The following is a 23,239-nucleotide window of genomic DNA, read 5'->3' as shown; positions in this document are numbered from 1 at the left end:
AGTTGACCCGCTGAGCCAGGGTCACGGGTCATTTTGACCCAGTTGAGGTAACTTGGTTCACAGACTCAAACAACTCACCTGACTCGCAGCGAGTCTTGTTACTATGTTTTAAAACCACTTTTTTGGGTTATGAATGTCAAATGTTTTATGAAATTTAAAAAAAAGAAGTCTGCCAACACTTTTCAGGTGAAGTCTGCACTTGGTTTATTGGAATTCACTTGAGTCCAACCTGGGTTCAAACTTGGTTCGATCGGATTGAACCAGCCATTGTGGGAATGGACCCTATTTGGACCAACAAATGGACCAACCCCAAACTTAGATTTGTACTTTGTTCAAAACAGACCGGTACCAGGGGCTAGCACGGTTAAACTAGCCTTCCTAGCTGCCCAATCATTAAACAAACAAGTAACACACACCCTTAGAATAATATAATTGAGTGGACAAATAGATGTTGTTATTGCTCTGAAGGGGTGGTGGAGACTGAATGGCATACATCATAGAGTGCTCAATCTACAAATATATTTAGGAGAATTATAGTGATACCTTAAAAGTGAACACCGTGAGAAACTCGTTTGAAGAAGAAAAGATCACTAAGGTGGCTGATTTCCTAATCAAATTACATAGCAAGAGATCCAAGTTGCCAAGAGAAAAGAGATCTAGTTGATGGGGCCTGCAACATTTGGGTCCACGTGTTCTTTCTATTGCTAGCTACCAGTGGGTTCCATAGGCTGTTTGGCCCGTGGGCGTTCTTAAAAACTTTTGTGCATTCATCCAACAACAAATTGAGCCACAATATGAATAAGAATATTTCTTTTTTAAGAATCGGTTCTACTTCCTTGCCAATAGTTATTCAGCCTGGAACTTAATCTTCCTTTAATAATCAAGAATTATTGTTTTATACTTCGTATTTTAATTGACTCCAAATTGGTAAAGCTGCCCCACTCCAAATGCTAAATATGGTAGTAGTATGCACACCTCCAAAGAAATCAACTATGTGAATATTCTAATGTTGACAAGGCATATTCATCTGACATGGCAATAAAGTGGACAAGCAAAAAACTGACAAGCTGCTGAAGTAGTCATACAACTGGTTTGAGCATCTTAAGCACCTCAAGTGGTTCAATTCTATTTTCTATTACTTTGAGCAATCGTCTTAGATTTATACAACCTTGATTGTCAATCTTTGACATCAATGGCAACATACTCAACAGTAGGTACATTTCTGATAGTGCCACCTCTTGATTCTGCAAGGGGCTGCCAGTATATTACTGGATGGAGACTTTACCTTGGGCTAGAAAATGCTGAAACTGTGGTAGTTAAGCTCTCTGTGCTCAGCTGCCAGCTGGATAAATATATTTATATCTGAACATGGCAATTTGAAGTTCTTAATAAGAGGGCTGGATTATGCTTCCTTCAAAATAATCTTTATGAATTGTTACTTATGAGTGTCCTTGTGACTGAAGGCATTGTGGAAAGAAGCAATCCTTAGCACCTTCCAGGAAATTGCTAACACTTGCTCAAAATGTCTTGCCAATGTGCCATCGATGGCTTGTAATGGGTGCAATATAAAAATTTGTGTAATCATCCTTATCTTGAGTGACCATCATGCTATTCTCAAATTCTACTAGAATATGGGAAGAAGCAATTATCTTTGCACATTCAAGAGCAAACCTTCATGTAAATGTGGAGTTAATATATTTGATCCCTTAAAACTATCTGATAAGAGTAGACATACAAAAAAATAAAGTCAGTAGTTACTAGTAAACATTCCCAAGACTGGGTGTGTAACTTTTTTATTGCTGTTTCTTATTAACCCCTCTTTTTCTTATCTAGACTTTTGAGATATAAACCTAACTATCTGACATAAGAAGCAAGGGTCAAATGAGAGATCTTAGACTTGTAACAGCTGAAAGCTTAGGAACACACGTTTTAATGATCTTGGTATTGCTATATTCATATCATTTATTCAAGATTGGATTACCTTGTTATCTCAAGGTCAAAAAAATTGAATTTACTGTTATAGTGTCTTGCATTACAGCTTCCCTAGAGGAATCAATAACATGATATGCTAGAGAAAAAATAAATTGATGCATTGCATTTCCCAAAAACATTTTTGTAACTTGGATCAAGAGAAGAAATGGATTTATTAAAACTTGTTTTGTTTCTTGTAGAATTTGAGATGCAAGAGGCATGTGAGGCAGCATATTTCAAGGTATTTTTCCAATTTCATGTCACGTTTTCATCTTTTCAAGCTCGAGTAAGATATTCTAGTGTGATTAATTTCTAACTTTTCCTGTTATTATTCCAATTCCCGTGTGTGAATTTTCAGTTAGATATTAGGATTGTAAACCTGTTGACAATGTTGTTAGTAGTCTTTTTTTGTGTAGAATAGCTAGTAATAAAGCAGAAGGTCATTGAATAGTCTCTAAATAATTTCTTAGAACTTTAATAAGCTAGGAGTTCAAAGGGGCACATTGATTGTCTGTCCTAAAAAGGGTTGGTGCTGAAAGATGTGAAATCTAAGAGCAGGGGAATATAACAAGCGTTGACCATTGTTGCCGGAAATATTTGTGAAGTCTTTTGGGAATAATTAATAATTAATTATGTGTTAAGTAGTGTCCATTACCGAAGGAAGCTAGAATGCGATGGTTGTGTTGCGACCCTTTGGATACTATATGTACTTGAATGAATATTAGTGAAATGAGCACTAAGGTTTCCTAAAACATTGTGCTATCTTATTTCTATGTTATGTTTCATTTCTTTTCTAGTATGTACTAAACTAGTTTACTCATGACGGTAAACATTTGGCATCATTGCCGATTGAAACTATTGAGCAATGAAGGAAATGGAATATGCCGGATAGATGGGAATACCTGTGCTGGAAAATATCACAACCAATGAACAAGGAGTAATAGAGCTTTTTGAAAGTGAACATTCTTTAATGGAGAACTTCCACTTTTTGTTTTGGGTGGCTATCGAAATATTTGTACAAAGGAAGGTCGTACGCATGGAAATTGCTGAAGACATTGTGTGGGACACCTTGAACATGAGGCCCGTTGCAAACAGGTTGTTGCATCACCTTCCCCATCTGCTCACTCAAGCATCCATTGTGCTGATGAGATGAAGGGAGGAAATTGAGCACGAACAACGCCGCCAATAGGTCTTGCATAACTTTTCTAAAAGCAATTATCAGGACAAGGAAGAATATGATGGGGCCTGACATAGGACCACCACATGAGCTTTAAGTCGTGGGAAAGAAGAATGAAAGGACACTTGTAAATCTATAATGACAAGGTCACAGAGTCTACCCACGTCGTACAGAGAAATATATTAATAAAATGTGTTTTGGGCTCATTATGATGTTTTGTTTGAATTGATGCCCAACTAATTAAACGAAGATAGAAATAGGAAGGAACAAGTAGATGCTCTGCGAGTCACACACTAAGCTTTAATTCTTGCACAATAAGTCAAACAAAGACGAAGGTTAAGACAACTCGTTGACGAAAAAACCAATTGAAGGGTTTTTCAAAGGGGACCATGAAGGTGTCATAGAGGGTAACCACATGGGTGACAGGAGGTGTAGTAATCGAAGGGTTCGCCAGAACATTGATGAGTAAGAAGTAGCGAGGAGTTGCTTGAGTAGACACGATAGAGGTTAAATTTGATCAAAGAAAAATGAGAACAATTCATGAACTTATCTTGCACCTTGCAAATAGAAACCCAAGTGAGGGGTGAAGTAAGAGAATCTCGAGACAAAGGGAGAGAATAGGCAAGGGAAGAGAACATTGAGGCAAGGAGTGTTGGAGTGACATCGCATTGTGGTCAAGGTAACTCGTTGAGATCCAACCCTACCAATTCAAAGACACGACTGATAACCAAAGGAAACATGTCTCAAAAATAGAAATTGCCAAAATTCATTGGTGACGGGAAGGAGGATCTTGTTAGACAATACCATACGTGTGAAACTATCTGGACGGTTAATGGAGTAACAGATAAAGATTAAGGGATCCAACAGTTCCTTGTGAGCCTTCGAGGAGTTATGATGAATTGGTACTTGGTCATGGACAAGGCGAAGGTAAGTTCATGCGACTATCTACAAAAGGAGTTCCAAGCGGAATTCAGACTGCTTCAAGACGATGATAAAGTATTAGTAGAAATATACAACTCCAAGTAGGGGAAGAAAGAAACTATATGCACATATATTTGAAGGCTCAAATAGTTACTCAGGAGAATAGTAACTTAGTTGGCGGACAAATTGAAGAAAAGATTGTTCGTTGAGGGATTAAACGCTTTTGTCTAGAAGAAAATGAAAGTAGTACTGTCATCATTGTGCATAGACGCCTACGACAAAGCCATGAACTTAGAAAGTTGAGGCAAGATATTGAAGGAGTAAAAGAAGAAAAGCAGGTCCTCATCTGAAAGCGATGAATTATCGGGAGAGGAGAGTAGCAGTGAGTGTGAAAATGAATCAAACAAGAAGGTGCAAGCCCTGTAGAAATACATGTAACGTATTATGTGCGAATTTAAAACAACGAAGGGAAACACAGGATGGAGTGATGAATGGGAGATGTGGTGTACGGAGCGTAGGGAAAGCAGGCACACGAAGGGGTCATGTTCGAAGAAATCATTGTGCGACATTAGTCAAATGATGGGCCTTTCCACTAAGGAATGCCCATACAACTTCAAGACTAGGGGCTAATAAGTGCTCTTTACATAGGAGCAACCATCTACCTTTGGACAGTCAACCCGGACCAACAAATGAATAATAATGCATCATCTGGCGAGTTTTGTAACAATTGGCGCATAGGAAGAAGAGGTAATGAGAAACGAAGCCAAATACAGTATGATTCAAAGGGACTAATAATGATCCAGTGTTTGGATGCAGTTAGTGCAGCCACTTCACTTGAAACTGTACAAAGAGCGACACACCTTAGAAGTTGTATTGATGGTGTGGTCCCAAAGACCATGAAGATGCAAAACTGTCCAAAGCTTGGCGTAAACTTAATATTGTAGAAGAGAAGATACTCATTGTCACCTGGAACAAGGCGAAAGAAGTAGTGTATCCTGATCCCTGAGTGAAGAAACAATACATGAATCGAAAGAACAAATATAAAAGGCCATGAAAATAAGGAAGGATACACACGTTGCTGCATGTACGTCCAGGCAAATAGAGGCTGAAAATAGAGATTTTGTGCAGATGCTACATTAGCACAAGCCATTTTTCATTGATTTCACTAATGAATTCAGGTAGCAAGTTGTCGGGGCTGGTTAACGGAGCCATACTTTTTTTGCCTAGCCCATTTAAGTAATGCTCGATCGATGGGGAACAAATAGTAATAGACGAATAAGGCAGATGTTACTAACAAGGGTGCCTGTCAAAATCCTAGACCTCCAAACTATGTCGTAATTGAAGACGACACGATTGAATGCCTATGCAACACAACTAAGCATGACTTCTCAAACTAGAATCATACAACATACATGCATTCCAGGAGGGTCGACAATGGACCCCATGTTCCTAGCTGTAAGCAATGGTCGACACCACTTGTAGTCGAAATGGGCATCTTAGGAACAATTCTGACTGAGAGCATAGTTGACGGTGGATCAGGGGTAAGTGTCTTGTTGGAGGTAACATGGAAGAAGCTTGGGAAGCCTACCCTGTGGCCGCCCACCTTCAACTTACTAGGTGCAGACCAGTAGGTCATAAAACCCCTCGGGATGCTCATGACACAACAAGTAACCATCAGAATGCAGCCATTTGTGTTAGACTTTGTAGTGATCTCGCTGAAGAAGGTGTATAATGCCATTCTTGGTAGAGGACGACTGGTGAATGCGAGAGTAAACCATAACTGGAAGAAGAATGCCCTTAGGATAGAAAGTGGCAAAACGATGTTCGTGATCGATCTCTGTACACAGACGGTGAGTGAGGAGATTGCCTTGTCTTTGGAGCCTGAGTCAGAGAACATGGTGTATAAGATCCCTTCTAATTCTTAATTAGTTTCATTGCCTATGTGCAAGATACTCCCTCAGTTAGTTCAGTTATCTATTAGACTGTTTTCCTGGTCTATTCTTTCGCAGTGTTAACGGTATACCCATTGGATTCAATAGAATCAATATCTAGATTGATTGAATAAGAGTGCAACAAAGAACTCTCAAATTCACATTTAAATAGGAAGAAGACCAATTACAATAAATTAAAGTTGATCACTGTACCTATAAATATTCCTTCACACTGAGTAATTACGGCTCCTGTATATGCATATAATGGTGGAACACGATGCCTTTGAGTGGTGCACTGATGCCATTGGTAGGAATTTGCACGAGGCTCCCTTTGATGAGGGGGAACGTAATATCCAGATGAACTTTTGCTAGATACAATTTAGTATGTTGCAGATGATTTCGTCAATTACAAAGATGTTCCTTTGATGACTCATGATAAATGCAATATGTTCTCCAGGCAACTCCGGTAATAACACTTCATACAAACCTGATACGATTTCTTCTTAGCATCACATCTTGCTCTAGACAATTCAACAATGATTCTCCTGGCATTCCTCTTCAAAGCACTTGTCCGACATAACTCTTCAAATTAACATCTTCGTGGAAACAAACAAGTTTGTCGTATTTCATTGCCGTTGTTTATTCAATGTTCCTCAAGTTGCATTAATAAGAATTTCACTGAAATACAATCCAGGCAACCCAATGATTTGCTTCCAAGGAATTTATCTTGATTCAATAGTCTGATATTTCCAATCTCGTTCAATCCACTAGGCCAACCTGTTGGCTAAACTTTTTGTACGTCACTAATTACGACTTACAAAATTGTGACTTTAGGCAACATTTCATGAGATTTCTCTCTCTTAGCAATAGGGGAGTCTCCCTTCTTACAATAGGTAGCTTCAATAGGAATTTAATCAAAATTACAAAAAGGATGGTTCTCTTGATCAATTCCTGTATTTTCAAAAATGATGTGTATACAACTTGTTACCATATCTTTTTGTTGATGTACAAAGTTATCACGAAAAGTGTTATTTTGCAATTTGAAGTTGAAGTTGAAGCCCGACTTTACTTCAAGTTCGAGTTCAACTTCACCTTTTCCTTTTCATTTCAGCAAGGTGTCCTCCCCGTCAACCTAGGTCCACTATTTGAAGTTGAAGTTGAAGCCGAAGTTGATTTAAACTTCAACTTCAACTTCGACTTTCCAGATTTTTCTAACGTGTGCTTGTTTCCTTGCAGAAGGTGCATAGTGAGATTAAAAATTCATCTTTATGAGCCAAAGAAATGGGTGCCACCCTATGGTGATGTTGAAGATGCAGAAGACAATAATTGTGGCAATTATGAGAAATCGTGCTAAGTACGATTACTTTATGGAAAAAGGTGGCACGCGGATTTTGTCACATCATGAAAGGTTGAGCTGCATACGGATGTGATGGATATTAAATCCAACTAAGCCTTGCAAGTCTTGTCAGAGTATAGATGGCACACTTGTAATTAACCCTTTTTGCCCACTCAAATCTGTCCTTGGATTTTCAAGAAATCATCCTCTATAATAACCTTTTGTCCTGCATGAGCGCTCATTCCATCATCTTGAGCTCTCAATGCCGACTGGTAAGCAAGGAAAGTGGATGTCTGGACTCTACCCAAAACTATAAGTGCATTATCTCTCACTCTGTCATTTCTGTGCTTGGTTTTCCCTTTGAAGTGTTTTGGTTTATTTCTTTAAATCTGTATCTTTCAAGTTAAACCATGACGCTTTCTCCCCAAAATGCCTAAGCTTGAAAAACCTTTCCTATTGAGTTCCCTTTCTGAAATTCGGGATACGTTCATGGTAAATAAAAACCTAGGGGATGTAATTGAGCGGGCAAGGGATGTTCAGTCTAGTCCCATACATCAAAAATTAGCCAGTAGTGGTTTGTTGGAAGCCGTTGCCTTCCCACTAGCTATTGAATGCCCAGAACTAGTTGTTGAGTGCACAAATCACTACGACCCCAACACCAAATGCATAAAGAAAGCTTCAGGGTAGGTGTTAGTAAGAATATGTAGGACAAGTGTTAGCTCAGCCTTGAGAATCCCTCATAAGGAACCCTATGAACCATGGACCTTTGAGGAATTTGAGCGTCTATATCATGATAGAAAGAAAAATTACGACAACATCAAAACTCAAACTTGGCTTTTGAGACCAGCTGAAGGGGGTTCTAGATTGCCTAAGCCATTAACAATTGAACATTTCATTAAAGAAATAGCAGACATTGTGTTACTTTTGAATAGGATCAAAGGCAATGATTATGCCTTTCATTGGGAAAGTTGGATGTATCTTTTATTCCAAAGATCATTGAAGGTGAAAAATTTATTGATTGGGCAGATTTAATAGATGAGATTTGCATAGAAGCCTCATAGCAGTAGGTAGTTTCAGCCCATTCTTTCTATATTCCTTCCTGGTTTATATTTTAGCAGCATCCAAACAATGGGAGGGACTTCCGCATATGCCCTGGATAGAAGAGATGACTATCTACCAATACTACAAAGACCTTCATGCAACTGAATCTTGCAAGGAGTTTAGGAGGGTTAATGATGTTTTTCTTGGGAGGTTAGTTTTTGAGCTCCAAGGTCATGAAAATCACAAGCTATCAAAGGAATCCATGTAGGCTATTAAAATTTATGGCTGCTTTTATATCGAATTCCCTAAATTTACATATCTCAGGATTGGGGTTTTTTTGAAGAACCATTTAAGTTGCCACATTACTGTTTAGACAGTATTGTTTTATCAGAGATATGTAGGCAGCTCATTTCTTTATTTGACTCCTCCGAAAGTACAAAGAAGTTAGTCTCATCCTTGTTCCCTATTGAAATTGGTCATTACAGGTGTTCAAATTACAAACAGGCTAAGTTAGCACAACTTGCATTGTCACGTTTATGCCTCAAACCCTATACTGCTAGAAAACAGTTTGATTATGCAGGATTTGCTAAATATAATTTTGGGCATGCATCTTCATTAACCCATGTTCCTCATCTGGAAGATCACTGGGCTAATTGTCTCGATGAATTTGAAGTTAGAAAAAGATTATCGTCCAGATTGACAATCAATCAGATTAGTATGTTTAAGGTAAATCTCAATACTCATGGAATAAAAGAAGATGAAGCTGAGGAGGTGATCGACCCATTCTATGTTGAACAAGTTGAATGCATACCCATCCCTGAGCTTGATTGGACTAAGAGGGAAGAAGATGACCTAATCTCCTGTACTTCAGAAGTATTGAGAAGAACTGAGAAGTGGTTAGAATCAAAGAATGTTAGATCAGACACTCTCGAAGTTCCAAAAAAATACTCAAGAGCTAAGCATAAGAAAACATAGCGCATACCTAAGGCCATCTCTAACCTTGATATTGCTGACTCTGTTGCAGGTTCTAAAGCTGAAGCTGAAGTTGAAGTTGAAGCAACTTCCAAGCCACTTCAACTTCAAGTTCAAGAAGAGGTACCCAAATTCAAAAGGGTAACTTGTTCCAGCACTTAAAAGGCAACATCGAGCAAAGAAAAGGGGAGAGTCACAGTTGACCTAGATCCAACTGAAGCAAAGGCAAGTTTGATGCAGTTTCCCATTTCCCTCATGGCCAATAATACCTCGAATCCTCAGAAGTCCGCTGATAATACTGGTTCTCAATCTGATACCTTGGCCATAGCAAAAATTTCTCCTTTGGCAGGTAAAGAACCTACTACCCCAAAATGGCTGGAAACTTCTACTAAGAAGAAAAGGAGTTTAGTACCAATATCCATGCCTATTGATGACCTGGTCAACAAATGCTTGGGAAAGCCTTCAAAAACTAAAAGGGCCAAAACTGAGTCTAGGTTGAACTTTGACAAGAACTCAGGACACTGGACAACTGAAATAGCCGAGCCACTGAAAGACATGTCCCTTGAAAAATTCTCTCCTCAGGACTATCAAATAACAAGAGTTGATCTTGGAAAGGGGAATCGTGTGGTTGAAATGAAGATTTTTGAAGCTTCAAACAAGAAGATAGCAAATAGAGTTTGGAAGGATGCTTAGGACAAGCAAGAAATGAAAGAGGCAATCAAAAGCATGTCTCAATATATCAATGCCATCTTGCATCCGGAACCCAAACCACTGAATGAGATGTCAGCGTTGGTGGATGTATCATCTTCAGCCAATCAACAATTTCTTAACAATCTACAGAACTGCAAAGTTGTTGCAAAAACATTTGAAGAATGGTTGCAATACATCCTAAAGCAACTTGAGGAACAAGTTAGACTTTTGGACAAGGCCTCGAAGGAAACTGCTGTCATCATTAAGAAAGTAGAGTCCAACAATGAAGGTTTTGAAAAAGAGAGAAATAATTGGGTAAAGGTAGTGCTTTGGATTGAAGAAATTCAGGGATTTGGTTTACAAAAATTTCAAGTTGAATGCCTTGTCGCTGGCCTTGATGAGAAAACCTTGTATGCGATAAAGCATTGCATCAAATGGAGAAATGAGGTGTTAATCGAAGCAATCAATGAAATCAAAGAAATCCTAGATAGCCTCAGGCTTGTGGATGAAATCATTCAAAGCGATTTGAAATGGTTCAGTAAACATTGTGCAGGAAAAGAGAGTGACTCCGTTGCCCCAGTGGAAGAACTGATAAATGAAATTCAAAGAAAATTCCATGAGGTTCAATACAAAAAGGCACCATGCAGGGAGGATTTCTCCAATATTGCTCATATTGAGGCTATGTTGATAATCAATTTGAAGCATTTGGAGATGCACGCAGAAAAGATGACAGAACTAAAAAGAGAAAAGGAAATTTGGAAACAGAGGATGGCGTATGTCGGCTTACCTCATCAATCCGTTATTTTTGCGTTCTTGACCGCATATGAGACATGGAAGACCACAAGGATTGTGGTCGGTGCGGACAGTTCCTCCTGACGTGGCGAATGATCAATGGGCAACTGTTTTTTCTTTTTCCTATTTATTTCTTTCTGCATTTCAGTTGACACGGTTGTGTTAACTAAGAGACTATTTACTCCTAGCAGGGTAATTTTGGATAACTATCCAGCCCTATGCCTATATATATGCAATAGATGGTATTTGAAGGGGTTAATCTCTTCGTAGACAAAAACAAAAATACTTTTGTTTTGATACTCTGTGCTTTTAGATTTTTTAAATAAAATATTCCGAATTTGCAGCAATTGGAGTAAAGTTCTATAATTTTATTCTACTTAAACTTCTTGGAGCAAATACTATTGTTTGCTTTGTGGTAATATGCATTCTTGAGAGTGTGTGTTATGTTTGGAGTTAAGTTGTAATTGTTGCATTCTTCTGAAATTATCTGTTTTGAATCTTGAAAGTTGTGGGAGGTTAAATCTCTGTTGTTCTTAACATTATTCCTTTATCTTAACATTTAATCATGTACATGATATTAATCGTTAAGATTAAATGGTTTTTCGGTATCGACATTTAGCTTGTATTTGTAAGATGATTTTGACATTTTGAGTATTTTTTAATAAAATACTCCTGGAAAAGATTTTCCCTCGATTCAGGAAGAATGATTATCTTTTCATAAAGGTTAGCTACACCTTAATTAATATTGAGCAAACCTTTAAAGTAGAGAATTCCTAATCAAGGCATAGAAATTCAATTTGTTAGTTTGCATTTTTCTCCCTTGTTCAAATTTATCAAAGATTTTGGGAAAAACTGTTAACTAACACAACTCTAACTTTCGAACTTAACAAAAAGTGCCTTATTGCTATGATAATATCGCTGACCTTGGAATTGACGTAAGAACAACACCAAGGGCAATAGTATAGTTTTTATATTTTGTGAAACAAAAATAGAAACCAAAAGTCTCCTGCATTTGTTTCGAATAAGGATTCAAGTAGAATAAATAATAAGGCACAAAGTCTCTTATTGGATACTCTCAAATTTAATAAAAACTCTTACAGCTCAAGCCCAAAGTCTTCAGGTCTAAGTAATTAGCCACTACTATCTACTGCAATTTGTCCTCTTGCAGCATAGAGTCTTCAAAAGTTCAAATTGGCTCTAAATGTAATATGCAACTCAAAGTATGCACAATTAAATTCAAATCCCTCTTGATCAATGTTCCAAAAACTCACAATCAATATTCAAAAAAAGACATCATATAACAACTCGAATGAACACAAAGTTTGAAAGCAAGTTGCCTCTTTTATTGAAAGCAATTTGATTTACATCCAAGCACAAAGTCTTAGAGTGCACAATACAGATTGGCAGAATTTTTTTGCCTTGCCAAAAGATGATTATTTACAATGAGCTCTCTCCTTTATATAGGAAAATAGGAGAGAGAAAGGTAGAGAAAAAAGTGGAACAACCTCAACTAGCATGACTTATCTCTAACTAACTACTTTGACTTTATTCAAAGTTACATGCCTAATGTGATTGCAACTTAACTACATAAGCTGGTTGTGCAGGTGCATGTTATCTTGTACTTACAACTAGATGCTCTTTAGATTGAGCATTCCTACTGCTATTCTACTTAAAGCATATGAAAATCTGATTTGAAGTATTCACATAGTATCAACCAACTCTCCAAACTTCCATAGGGATTTACGTACAATTACACCATTTGGTTCACTAGTGTGTTGCGAGATCATTGTAACCTTCCTGAGTATGCTTGCTGCTCCAGATATCTCTTTGTTACAAATCTCCATTTGATTTTGTAGATTCTTCAATGAATACATCCAGCTTGCAAATGTATCCAGCACACTAACGTTGAAGTCATCCACTTCAAGCTGTAAGCAGATGGCCTCTGCGAACTCTGTGAGAACATCCTCTTGATTCTCAAGTCCGTTTTCTTTTATGATCACTTCGCATGATAGCCCTTTGAATGTTTCTCTGATCAGGCTTTCTTGGTTAGTTATCTTGGCTACCGCTGCCTTTGCATCTTTTACTAGTCCTTGTAGAACTTCTCTTTGTTGCTCATCAGATGTGCATAATCATGGTACATTTTAACAGACATGACGTCCAAATCAATCTCCGTCATGTTGTTCGAGGCACCAAGATTCCGTCCAGCAACTCAAGTTGATGATTGAGTGACTTGAGAATGTCATTCAATCTTGTAGTAGTTTCTTTCCTTTTGATGGTGTAACTTCTCTTGACATTGCCAAATGGGGTGCCTGTGCAATTGTCACATGAAAGTTCCATATTGTATGACCATCGTCGTATGAAGGGTCCATAAAAAACTTGGTTATGTAAAAACACAGATTCAAGCAAGTTATGTATAGGGAAAGGACATGGAATAGTTAGGGACAGCAAATGGGTCAAGCTCATAATGACTAAAAAATGACTAGAATGGACAAAATGGGTTTTTTGGAGTGGATTGCATATGTGGACAGCGAGCTTTAAGATGTGCAAATTAGGAGTGAAGTGTAATGAAATGGAAACATAGCATGATTTAATAGGTGGAAGTCATACTATGTATCCAACAATCATGTGGGAAATTCTTCTTCATCTAGAGGGCAGCCATATGGAGGTTCATGGAATGCATATTGGTGGGGTTTTATCTTGCATTCGCATGTGAGAAAAATGGTGATTTTGCCTTTCTTTTGAGAATGAGATTTTACACCCTACTAGATATGCAAATAAGATGAGACCTTGCATATGAAACTTGTAGAAAAACACAAAAGATAGAAAGAACAACTTCAAGAATGAAAATCATACAAATCTGAAAATGGAAATGTCAGTGACTTGCATGAACATTCAAACAAAAATATATACAAATGCTTTAGATAAAATAAGCAAGAAAAATTACTTCCATTTCACTACAAATGAGAAAGACAAAAACCTTGTCCAAATCTTGAGGAAATCTGAAAGTATCCTAGATTTCGAATTTTAGATTTGCCCAAACCAACACTTAAATAGATTTCGAAATCCTCATTACATGGTTTGAATTTGGACATGTGGATATAGTTAGAGAAATGTAATGCACAAAATGTGGAACAATTTTGACCAAATCAATGCCATATGCAAATTAGAAGTGTAAAGTTTACTTACATATTTCCTTTTTGCTACTGAATTATGTATATTTCCTGCACGTATAGTCAATGCCAATGAAGTATACAAGTGCTGCACAGTATATATAAAACTCTATGTAAATGATGATAAATATTTCTTCAAGATCGACGTCTGTATAGCCTCCAATCTGCACACATTAATCAATTACTATGTTGCAATATTAGGCGGCATATACATTACATGTGATTTGGACGGGTACATGGGTGAATGGGCATGTCTCCATTTGGAGATATGTCCATTCATTGATGTGCCTGTTCGGTGGAATGGTCACACCCGATGATTAGTCATAACAAGAACTAATGCCATTTAAGACTTTAATTAAGTCTTTTGTAATTGATAACAATCATTATAAATTCGATTGTTTACTGAATTCAAATCTGAGATATTACTTCAATAATAATATGCATCGACAGTTTTGAATGATGCAATCTTGATTAAGAATATTTAGACGATATTCATGTACATATACATATCGATATTTTGCATATCGACATGTATATATACACTAGTATGGTCTCATGAGATCAGTGCAATTTTCTGAACCAAAGCTATTTGCCTCAGCAAGAAGACTTGAATGCAAGCTAGGAAGGATAGGAAATGCTTTCAAACTTACCTTGATCCAATCACTTGTTGTTTTGGTGCAAACTGCTCAAAACTATGGTGCTTTTGAGCCAAAATGTGCCCTAGTTGGGTTGAGAAATGAAGAAAACACTCAAGAAATTCAATTTTTGAATAGCCCAATGTGTTCTGTGGGTGATTTTAGGCAAACAGTGACCCTTAGATCATCAAAAATGACCAAGAAATGCTCAAGATATGAGCATTTGAAGGCTGCAAAATCCGTTTTTGGAGAAAACTTCCCCCAAGAAGTGAAGTTTTAGGAGCCAAAAACATGTGTTTTTGGACTAAAAATTGCCACTTTTGAGTGTTTGATAAAAAAGTCTCATGTTATGAATTAAAAACACACATTTTGGTTGCATTTGCATGTGAAAAATGTGTCCAAAACCCCTCCAAATGCAGGCTGCAAGTTTAAAACGGGATTTTTTTGTGCAAATGCATATATTCTAATGTATGCAATTGTATGGAAAATTGCCATTGATGAAGATTTGTTCAAGGGCTGCCTTTAGATGCGTTTTTTGGAAGGCAAACACACATATAACAACATGCATTGTTATATGTTGGAAGGCAAAAACATGTGTTTTAACACATGCAAAACCACCAAAAATCGCCACCCTTAACTTGGTAAAGGGAAACACATTATTTGGAAGTAAAGACATGTATTTAGAAACATGTAAAACCATATAAAATTGCCACTTAGTCTATTGGCTTTAAGACTTAGTGGAGAACGTGTTTTTCAAAGTCATTTACATAAATTTTTATAACATATGTAGTTGGGCTCAAATTCGGCCCTTTTGACTTAGGCTAGATAAAAATAAGTTGGGCAAATATCATACACATGCACTTAGCTCAAAAATCGCCACCTGTCTTTGAAGAGGATTTGCATATTGTAAAAACATGCAAGTTGATTTGAAAAGTCCACTAAGTGATTATTTTGAAAGATATATATGCAATGAGTCTTAAAAACTCCATTTAAATGCATTAAAATAATTAAAATAAACTATATATACAACAACATATGTAAATGAGTTAGATTTTTTCACTTACATTTATTGAATAAGCTTAAAATATGCAAATACTTATTAGAAACCCACTTAACACATTAAAACGTATTCCACATGTAAATTTGGTTAGTCTATCAACCACAACGAAGATACAATCTTTACCTTGTACTCGGGGCAAATCAGTAGTGAAATCCATAGAAATACTTTCCCATTTCTGTTCTAGAATGGGTAAAGGCTGAAGTAGTCATGCTGGATAGGAATGCTCGACTTTATTTTGTTGACATGTGATACATTCCTTAACATATTGTAATACATCATTTTTGAGCCCTTTGCGTGTGAACCATTCACGAATTTGCCTACAATTTTTGAAATATCTAGGATGTCCTATTGTGCAACTTTAAAATACTTTGTAATAAACATCTTATACCATGTATCAGGTTGATTGATGTCAGCGTTGATATTTTAAAGGTGATCCTTGGTTGTCTATTGGCCCCACACCTTATTATTGACATCACCGTCATACTAACTGACGGGATAGGGTTTCGATGGGACGTGTCTTTAATTGATGCCTAGGTATAACATATATATTTGAATGTGATGGATAGACTGATCGATCATCAAGGCAATCATGTCTATTCCCATCGCATATCAATGATAATACATCTTTCTTTATACGTTGAAAACAATAATTATTATATATAATTATTCTTATATTAATTATTTGATAAATTCAAATATTAATACTAAGATATTATAATGTGATCATATCTATTTTCAGAATATAAAGTCCATATCATATATATAAAAATAGAGATTTACACCAAAGAGAAGATATATTTAAACTTTACATGGTATCAGAGCCAAATTGGTAGAGAAATCTCGAATTTCATTTCAATTAAAAAGGGAAAGACATAATGACAAACAATGTCAGAGTGGAAGATAGACTTGAAGGTGCATCAAATTTTTTCTCTTGGAAAACTCGTATCATTACGATTCTTGAAGAACTAGAACTAGAAACATTTATTGAAAAGGATATTCAATACCTCAAAATGAATCAAAAGGACTCACCTGGAAAAGGCGAAACAATAAAGCAAGGAAAATTATTGTCGACTCAGTAAAGGATCACATTCTTCCCTCTATATCAAATATTAAAAGTGCATATGAAGTATTGAAGACCATAAAAGATATATTTGAGATAAATAACTCAAGTAGACTAATCACTTTAAAAACTCAACTACTGAATACTAAAATGGAAAAAGGAGACTGCATTCAATCTTATTTTGAGAAAATTTATGAAACCAAGAAACACTTATCATCTATTGGAAACAAAATAGAAGATCAAGAGCTCTCATTAATAGCTCTTAGAGGACTACCAACGTCTTGGGATACTTTCATACAAGTGGTTAGTAGACCTTCTATTCCTACATTTGATCAGCTAAAAAATGAATGCATATTAGAAGAGTCAAGGTTAATCTCCAGAGCAATCACATCAAATCAAGAAGGAGAAAATAAAACTCTTCACATTGTCTCAAATAAACGAAAGAGAAAATTCAATAATAAGAAAAAGAATTTTAGAAATAATCATAGTAACACGGGGACGCGTCCTCCCCCTTTTTGCTCAACGTCTCGGAGACTTAAACACACCGAAGACTTGGGGACTCTGTCTCCTTGTCCTCAGCGGCAACCACTAGATTCCACCACCTCCACTGAGGATGAGGGACATTCCGATATTCACTGTTTGCAGATTCGACTATTTATGTTTAATGTGCGATGTTCCAATTCAATGCAATGTTCAAGTATTCACTCTTTTACATCTTTATATCCTATATTGCAATACATATTTTCATAACTAGCATTTTTAAGTACCATACGCATAGATATATTCACCCCTCTTGTCCCCCGCCGCCGTCCCCCCATCGTCCCCTCGCCGTCCCCAAATTAAGTCCCCTCTATCCCCCCGTCTCGGAAACTTGTCCCCTATTCCGCCGTCCCCTCGTCCCCCAGGGCGGTGTAACTATGGAAATAATGATTACTCCAAAGTTAAGTGTTACAAATGTGAGAAGATGGGACACACTTTCAAAAACTGTCTTGAGAGAGAAAAAATACTAGCCTCCCTAGCTAAAACAAAGGAAGATGAAAATCAACTATACCATTCTGCACTCTCAAGTGAAGTGAATTCAAATAAGGAAGCGTGGATTGTAGATAGGTGTGCTTCTCGCCACATCTCTAGATTCAGAGATATGTTTGATACATTTGGAACTTATATTACTAAAGGAGTCACAATTGGAGACAACACCTATCCTGTCAAAGGCATTGGGACCTATTCTATCAGATTAAAAAATGGATCTACACTAAATCTCAAAGATTCTTATTTGTACTAGGTATAAAAAGAAATCTAATTTCAATCTCAAGTCTAACTGATGATGGATATCAAGTCACCTTCAACAAGGACAAAGTACTATACTGGCCTAATAACTCAAATATGAAAAGAGCTATTGTTATAGGGTCTAGATTTGGAACATTATATAAATTATGCAATATTCAAAAGCAAGCCCTTAGTCATGAAACATCAAATGTTAATGAATTATGGCATAGACGACTTGGGCATATTGGGTTCAATTCACTTCCAAATTTAGAAAAGATCACTTTTGGAACCCCTAAACCAAACTCAATCCATATAGGAACTTGCAAAGGGTGTGCTCTAGGGAAAATCATAAAAAGACCATTCCCCTCTAGTGAACACAAGTCAAAATCAGTTTTGGAACTAGTCCACTCAGACCTATGTGGACCCATGCCCACACCATCTCTAGGGGGATTCCTTTATTATATATCTTCAATTGATGACTTCTCTAGGAAGACTTGGATCTATTTTTTGAAAGTCAAAGAATCTAATGAAGTACTATCAAAATTCAAAACTTTCAAAGCATTAGTAGAAAATCAAACTGGTAAAAAGATTAAAACATTAAGATCTGATAATGGAGGTGAATATACATTTGAAATCTTCAAAAGCTTTTGCAATTCTATTGGGATTAAGAGGTAGTATACAATACCTTATAATCCTGAACAAAATGGAGTCGTATAAAGGAAAAATAGAACCATCATTGAAGCCACAAAAGCTATTTTACATGATCAAAATATGCAAGATTCATTTTGGGTAGAAGCCTTTAAGACTGGTGTATACATTCAAAACAGATGTCCACATTCAATTCTAAAAAATAACAGACCAGAAATTTTTTTCTCAAGGACTAAACCAGATTTAAGTCATGTTAGAATATTCGGATGTCCAGTTAGACACATACCCAAAGAAAAAAGGACTAAACTCAAACCTTCTGGAAAGAGAGGTATATTTATAGGATACAGTGAAAATTCCAAGGGTTATAGAACTTCTTGGACAAAAGATCAATTGAAATAAGTAGAGATGTAATTTTTGAAGAACACTCTGCTTTAAAACTTCCAACCAGCATAGAAGATGAACCAAACTCAAATGATGAAGGATCTAGACAAACTGAGACTCAGAGGGAGAACACATCTGAAGGAAGAGAATTAGATATAGCTAATGAGGAAATTACTAATGGGAAGAAAAGACCATTATGGGCAAGGAAGATGATTGAAAAAAACATTGTAGAACCAGATGAGATCTCAAAAGAAAGCAAGAGAACTCGAAATCAATAATGTTATACTGCTTTGATAACTAAGCTAAATAAAATTGAACCATCTACAATTGAAGAAGCTCTAAATTCACTAGAGTGGAAAGATGCCATGGTGGAAGAATACAATTCCATACTTCAAAACAATGTCTGGGATATTGTACCTAGACCTGAAGAAAAATCAGTTGTATCTTCAAAATGGTTATATAAAATCAAATATGCCGCAGATGGAATTATTGAAAAACACAAAGCTAGATTTGTTGCTCGAGGGTTTTCTTAGAAAGCTAGCATTGACTATGAAGAAACTTTTTCTCTGGTAGCCCGTTACACTTCTGTAAGAAAAATCATTGCAATTGCAGCATCCAAAGGATGGAAGATTCATCAGATGGATGTAAAAACTGCCTTCCTAAATGGGATCATTAGTGAAGAAGTCTACATAGAGCAACCTGAAGGGTTCCTTGTGATAGATAAAAAGTTGTATGTATGTAAACTCAAGAAAGCACTCTACAGTCTCAAACAAGCTCCTCGAGCTTGGTATGAAAGGATAGACAACTATCTTTCCAAACTTGGATACTCGAAGAATGAAGCCGACTCAAATATATACTTCAAAACTTCAAAAGATGAGATGTTAATACTTGTTCTATTTGTTGATGATTTACTTATAACAGGAGATGATAAATTGATTGAAAAATGCAAACAAGACCTCATAGCCAAATTTGAGATGAAAGATCTAGGGTTACTACACTACTTGTTGGGACTAGAAGTTAATTAGAAAAGGGACTACATCTTCTTACATCAAGGGAAGTATACTCAAGATATTCTGACTAGATTAGAAATGATGAATAGTAAGCCCTTATCTACTCTGATGGAAACAAACTTGCATCGAGAAGATTCACTTATCTAGTCATTTCATGTGCAAACCAAAGAAGATTCACTTAATGACTACCAAACACATCTTGAGATACTTACGAGGAACTATTGGTTTCGGTTTAAAATATAAAAATGTTGAGATAAATCTTGAAGGGTATACTGACTCAGATTGGGCAGGTTGCTCCTCAAATCGTAAAAGCACTACAGGTTGTTACAATCTTGGGTCAGCTATGATATCTTTCTTCAGCAGAATACAACCAGTTGTCGCCTTAAGTTCTACTGAAGTCGAGTATGTAGCTGCCTCCATGGGAGTACGTGAAGTAGTTGGCTAAGGAAACTGCTATTTGGGTTATTTGGAAAACCTCTAAATCCTACAGTGATTCACTACGATAATCAAAGTTGTATCAAACTTTCTGCAAATCAAGTTTTCCAGAATTGATCGAAGCATATCGAGACTTCTTATCACTATGTAAGAGATATGGTTGGCAAAAATGTTATTAAATTAAGTTACATTAGTACAAATGAGCAGAATGTTGATATTTTTACCAAACTTCTTGCAAAGTTGAAAATTGTGTACTTTAGAGGTAAACCTAGTATGACATTGTTGTAAATGTATTTATTAATATATTCATGAATATGAATTTTTACTTGCAAGCTTGTGTTGTAAAAAGTGACGACTTTTCTTGTGAAAGGTGACGACCTTTCTTGTGTTCTGATCCTATTATAAAGTGATGACTTCATTTATAGTTGATCTGTCTTCAAACATAAATGTTTGAAGTTAGGGTTATCTTTGTTCTTTGGGCCGGATCTTGCCAGTTACATTCATAACCTTCATGGTTCTTTGGGCCGGATTTTGCTTGACACCATGAAAATCCATTGTGTTTGTGATTCTTGCGTTAAACCTTACCAAACAGTATGATGATTACACCTTATTGTATAAGTTGTTTTATTCTCTTTCAATTTCCCTCTTGCTAAAGAGGGAGTGTTAAATATGTTAGCCGTGTGAGAAATTGAAATTAAATAATTTGTGCCTATAGATCTATTATGTGTGTCAATACTTTATTAGATTATTGTTCATTACTTGTATATATATCATATACATATATATAATATTATATATTTATTATTATCTTATATCTATATGTGTGTGTGTGTGTGTGTGTGTGTGTGTGTGTGTATGTATGTTACTAAAGTAAGTTGAGCAACTTTAAAATAGTTTGTAATAAACTTCTTATACCATGTATCGGGTTGATTGAAGTCAGTGTTGATATTTTAAAGGCGACCCTCGGCTGTCTATTGGCCCCGCACCTTATTATTGACATCACCGTCATACTAACTGACGGGATAGCATTTCGATGGGATGCGTCTTTAATTGATGCTTGGGTATAACATATATATTTGAATGTGATGGATAGATCGATTAATCATAAAGGCAATCATGTCTATTCCCATTGCATATCAATGATAATACTTCTTTCTTTATATGTTGAAAACAATAATTATTATATATATAATTATTCTTATATTAATTCTTTGATAAATTCAAATATTAATATTAAGATATTATAGTCTATTTTCAGAATATAAAGTCCTTCATATCATATATATAGAAATAGAGATTTACACCAAAGAGAAGATATATCTAAACTTTACACTACCAAAGGTTGATCATGATTGCCTACATAATTCTTAATTTTAATTTAGAACTAGGTACAAGAAAGATTCTATTCTTGTAGTGAATAATATCATTCACGATCTTATATCTGTCATCCTATACATACCCATCCATTAACTCACATGCAAATGCATTCTTAGAATATTCTACTAATAAAAAAGATTTCTAATTAGTTGTCAACCTTGATATAGCATTTATTTCAGGTTTCCGATAAAGCATCGACAACCACATTGTTCTTTCCTTAAACATATTCAATTTCAAAATCATAAGCTTGGATCTTACTTATCCACTTCTGCTACCCGTCATTCAAATCTTTCTAGTTCAAGAAATATTTCAAATTGTTATGATCAATTCTAACCGCAAACCTACCACCCACCAAATATTGTCGAAATTTAGCCAATGCATGCATTATTGCTAACATGTCTTTATCATATATTGAATACAACCTTTCAGCATTATTAAGTTTTCGACTTTCATCAGCTATAGGGTGTTTGTTTTGATTTAATTCTGCTCCTATTCCTTCACCAAAAGCATCACATTCTAGCACAGAGGACTGATTGAAATCTGGAAGTGCAAGAACTGAACAAGAAGTCATTACCTCCTTGAGTTTATCAAATACTTGCTGTGCTTCTTCAGTCCACATGAATGCTCCCCTTTTGGTAAGATCTGTCAATGGTGCACCAAGCTGTGAATATCCTCTAACAAATCTCCTGTAATAATTCCATAAACCAAAGAAACCCCTTAAATCTGAAAGATTCCGTAGAGGTGGCCAATCCAAAATGGCTCTAATCTTCTCCTGATGTACCCACACACCTTTGGCTCTGATTATATGACCCAAATATAAAATTTCTATCATACCAAATTCACATTTAGAGGCTTTTGCATAAAGGAACCTTGTTTCCATTATACTCAAGATCTCAGCAATATGTCTCAATTGTTTCCCCCACGTTTTGCTATAAATCAATATATCATCAAAGAAGACTAACGGAGATTTCGTTAGCTAGTTATTAAAAATATGATTAATACAAAACAGAAATGTTGCTAAAGCATTTGTTAGTCCAAAGGGCATGACCAAAAATTTATAGTGACCATAATGACAACGTAAAACAATTTTATGAATATCCTGTTCCCTTAGCTTAATCTGATGATATCCTGACCTTAAATCAATTTTATAAAATACACAACACCATGTAATTCATCTAACAATTACTCAATATGGGGAATCAAATACCTGTTTTTATGGTCTTTTTATTGAGGCCATGGTAATCTATACACATGCGTAGATTCCCATCCTTATTTTGAACTAGCACTGTCGAAAAAGCAAACAGACTCAAACTGGGTCGGATATGTCCCATATCCATCAACTCCTTAATAGCTTTTTTATTTCATC

At 36.1% G+C, this 23,239-nt stretch overlaps 1 protein-coding gene across 2 annotated transcripts in view; it reads left to right on the top strand.

The window, feature by feature from the left end:
• Positions 1-23,239, top strand: part of CYP59 (cyclophilin 59) — a 272,359-nt gene that overhangs the window by 198,288 nt on the left and 50,832 nt on the right. For both annotated transcript variants that reach the window (XM_089811494.1, XM_089811493.1), the window contains exon 11: positions 2,172-2,212. In XM_089811494.1, the coding sequence (XP_089667620.1) occupies positions 2,172-2,212 (41 nt within the window). The remainder of the gene's footprint in view (positions 1-2,171; positions 2,213-23,239) is intronic.

Source organism: Cupressus sempervirens, chromosome 11, assembly GCF_028749045.1.
Source record: "Cupressus sempervirens isolate cs-2001-9-10 chromosome 11, ASM2874904v1, whole genome shotgun sequence".
Classification (NCBI taxonomy): Eukaryota; Viridiplantae; Streptophyta; class Pinopsida; order Cupressales; family Cupressaceae; genus Cupressus; species Cupressus sempervirens.
This window is presented reverse-complemented; position numbering and strand designations above follow the sequence as displayed.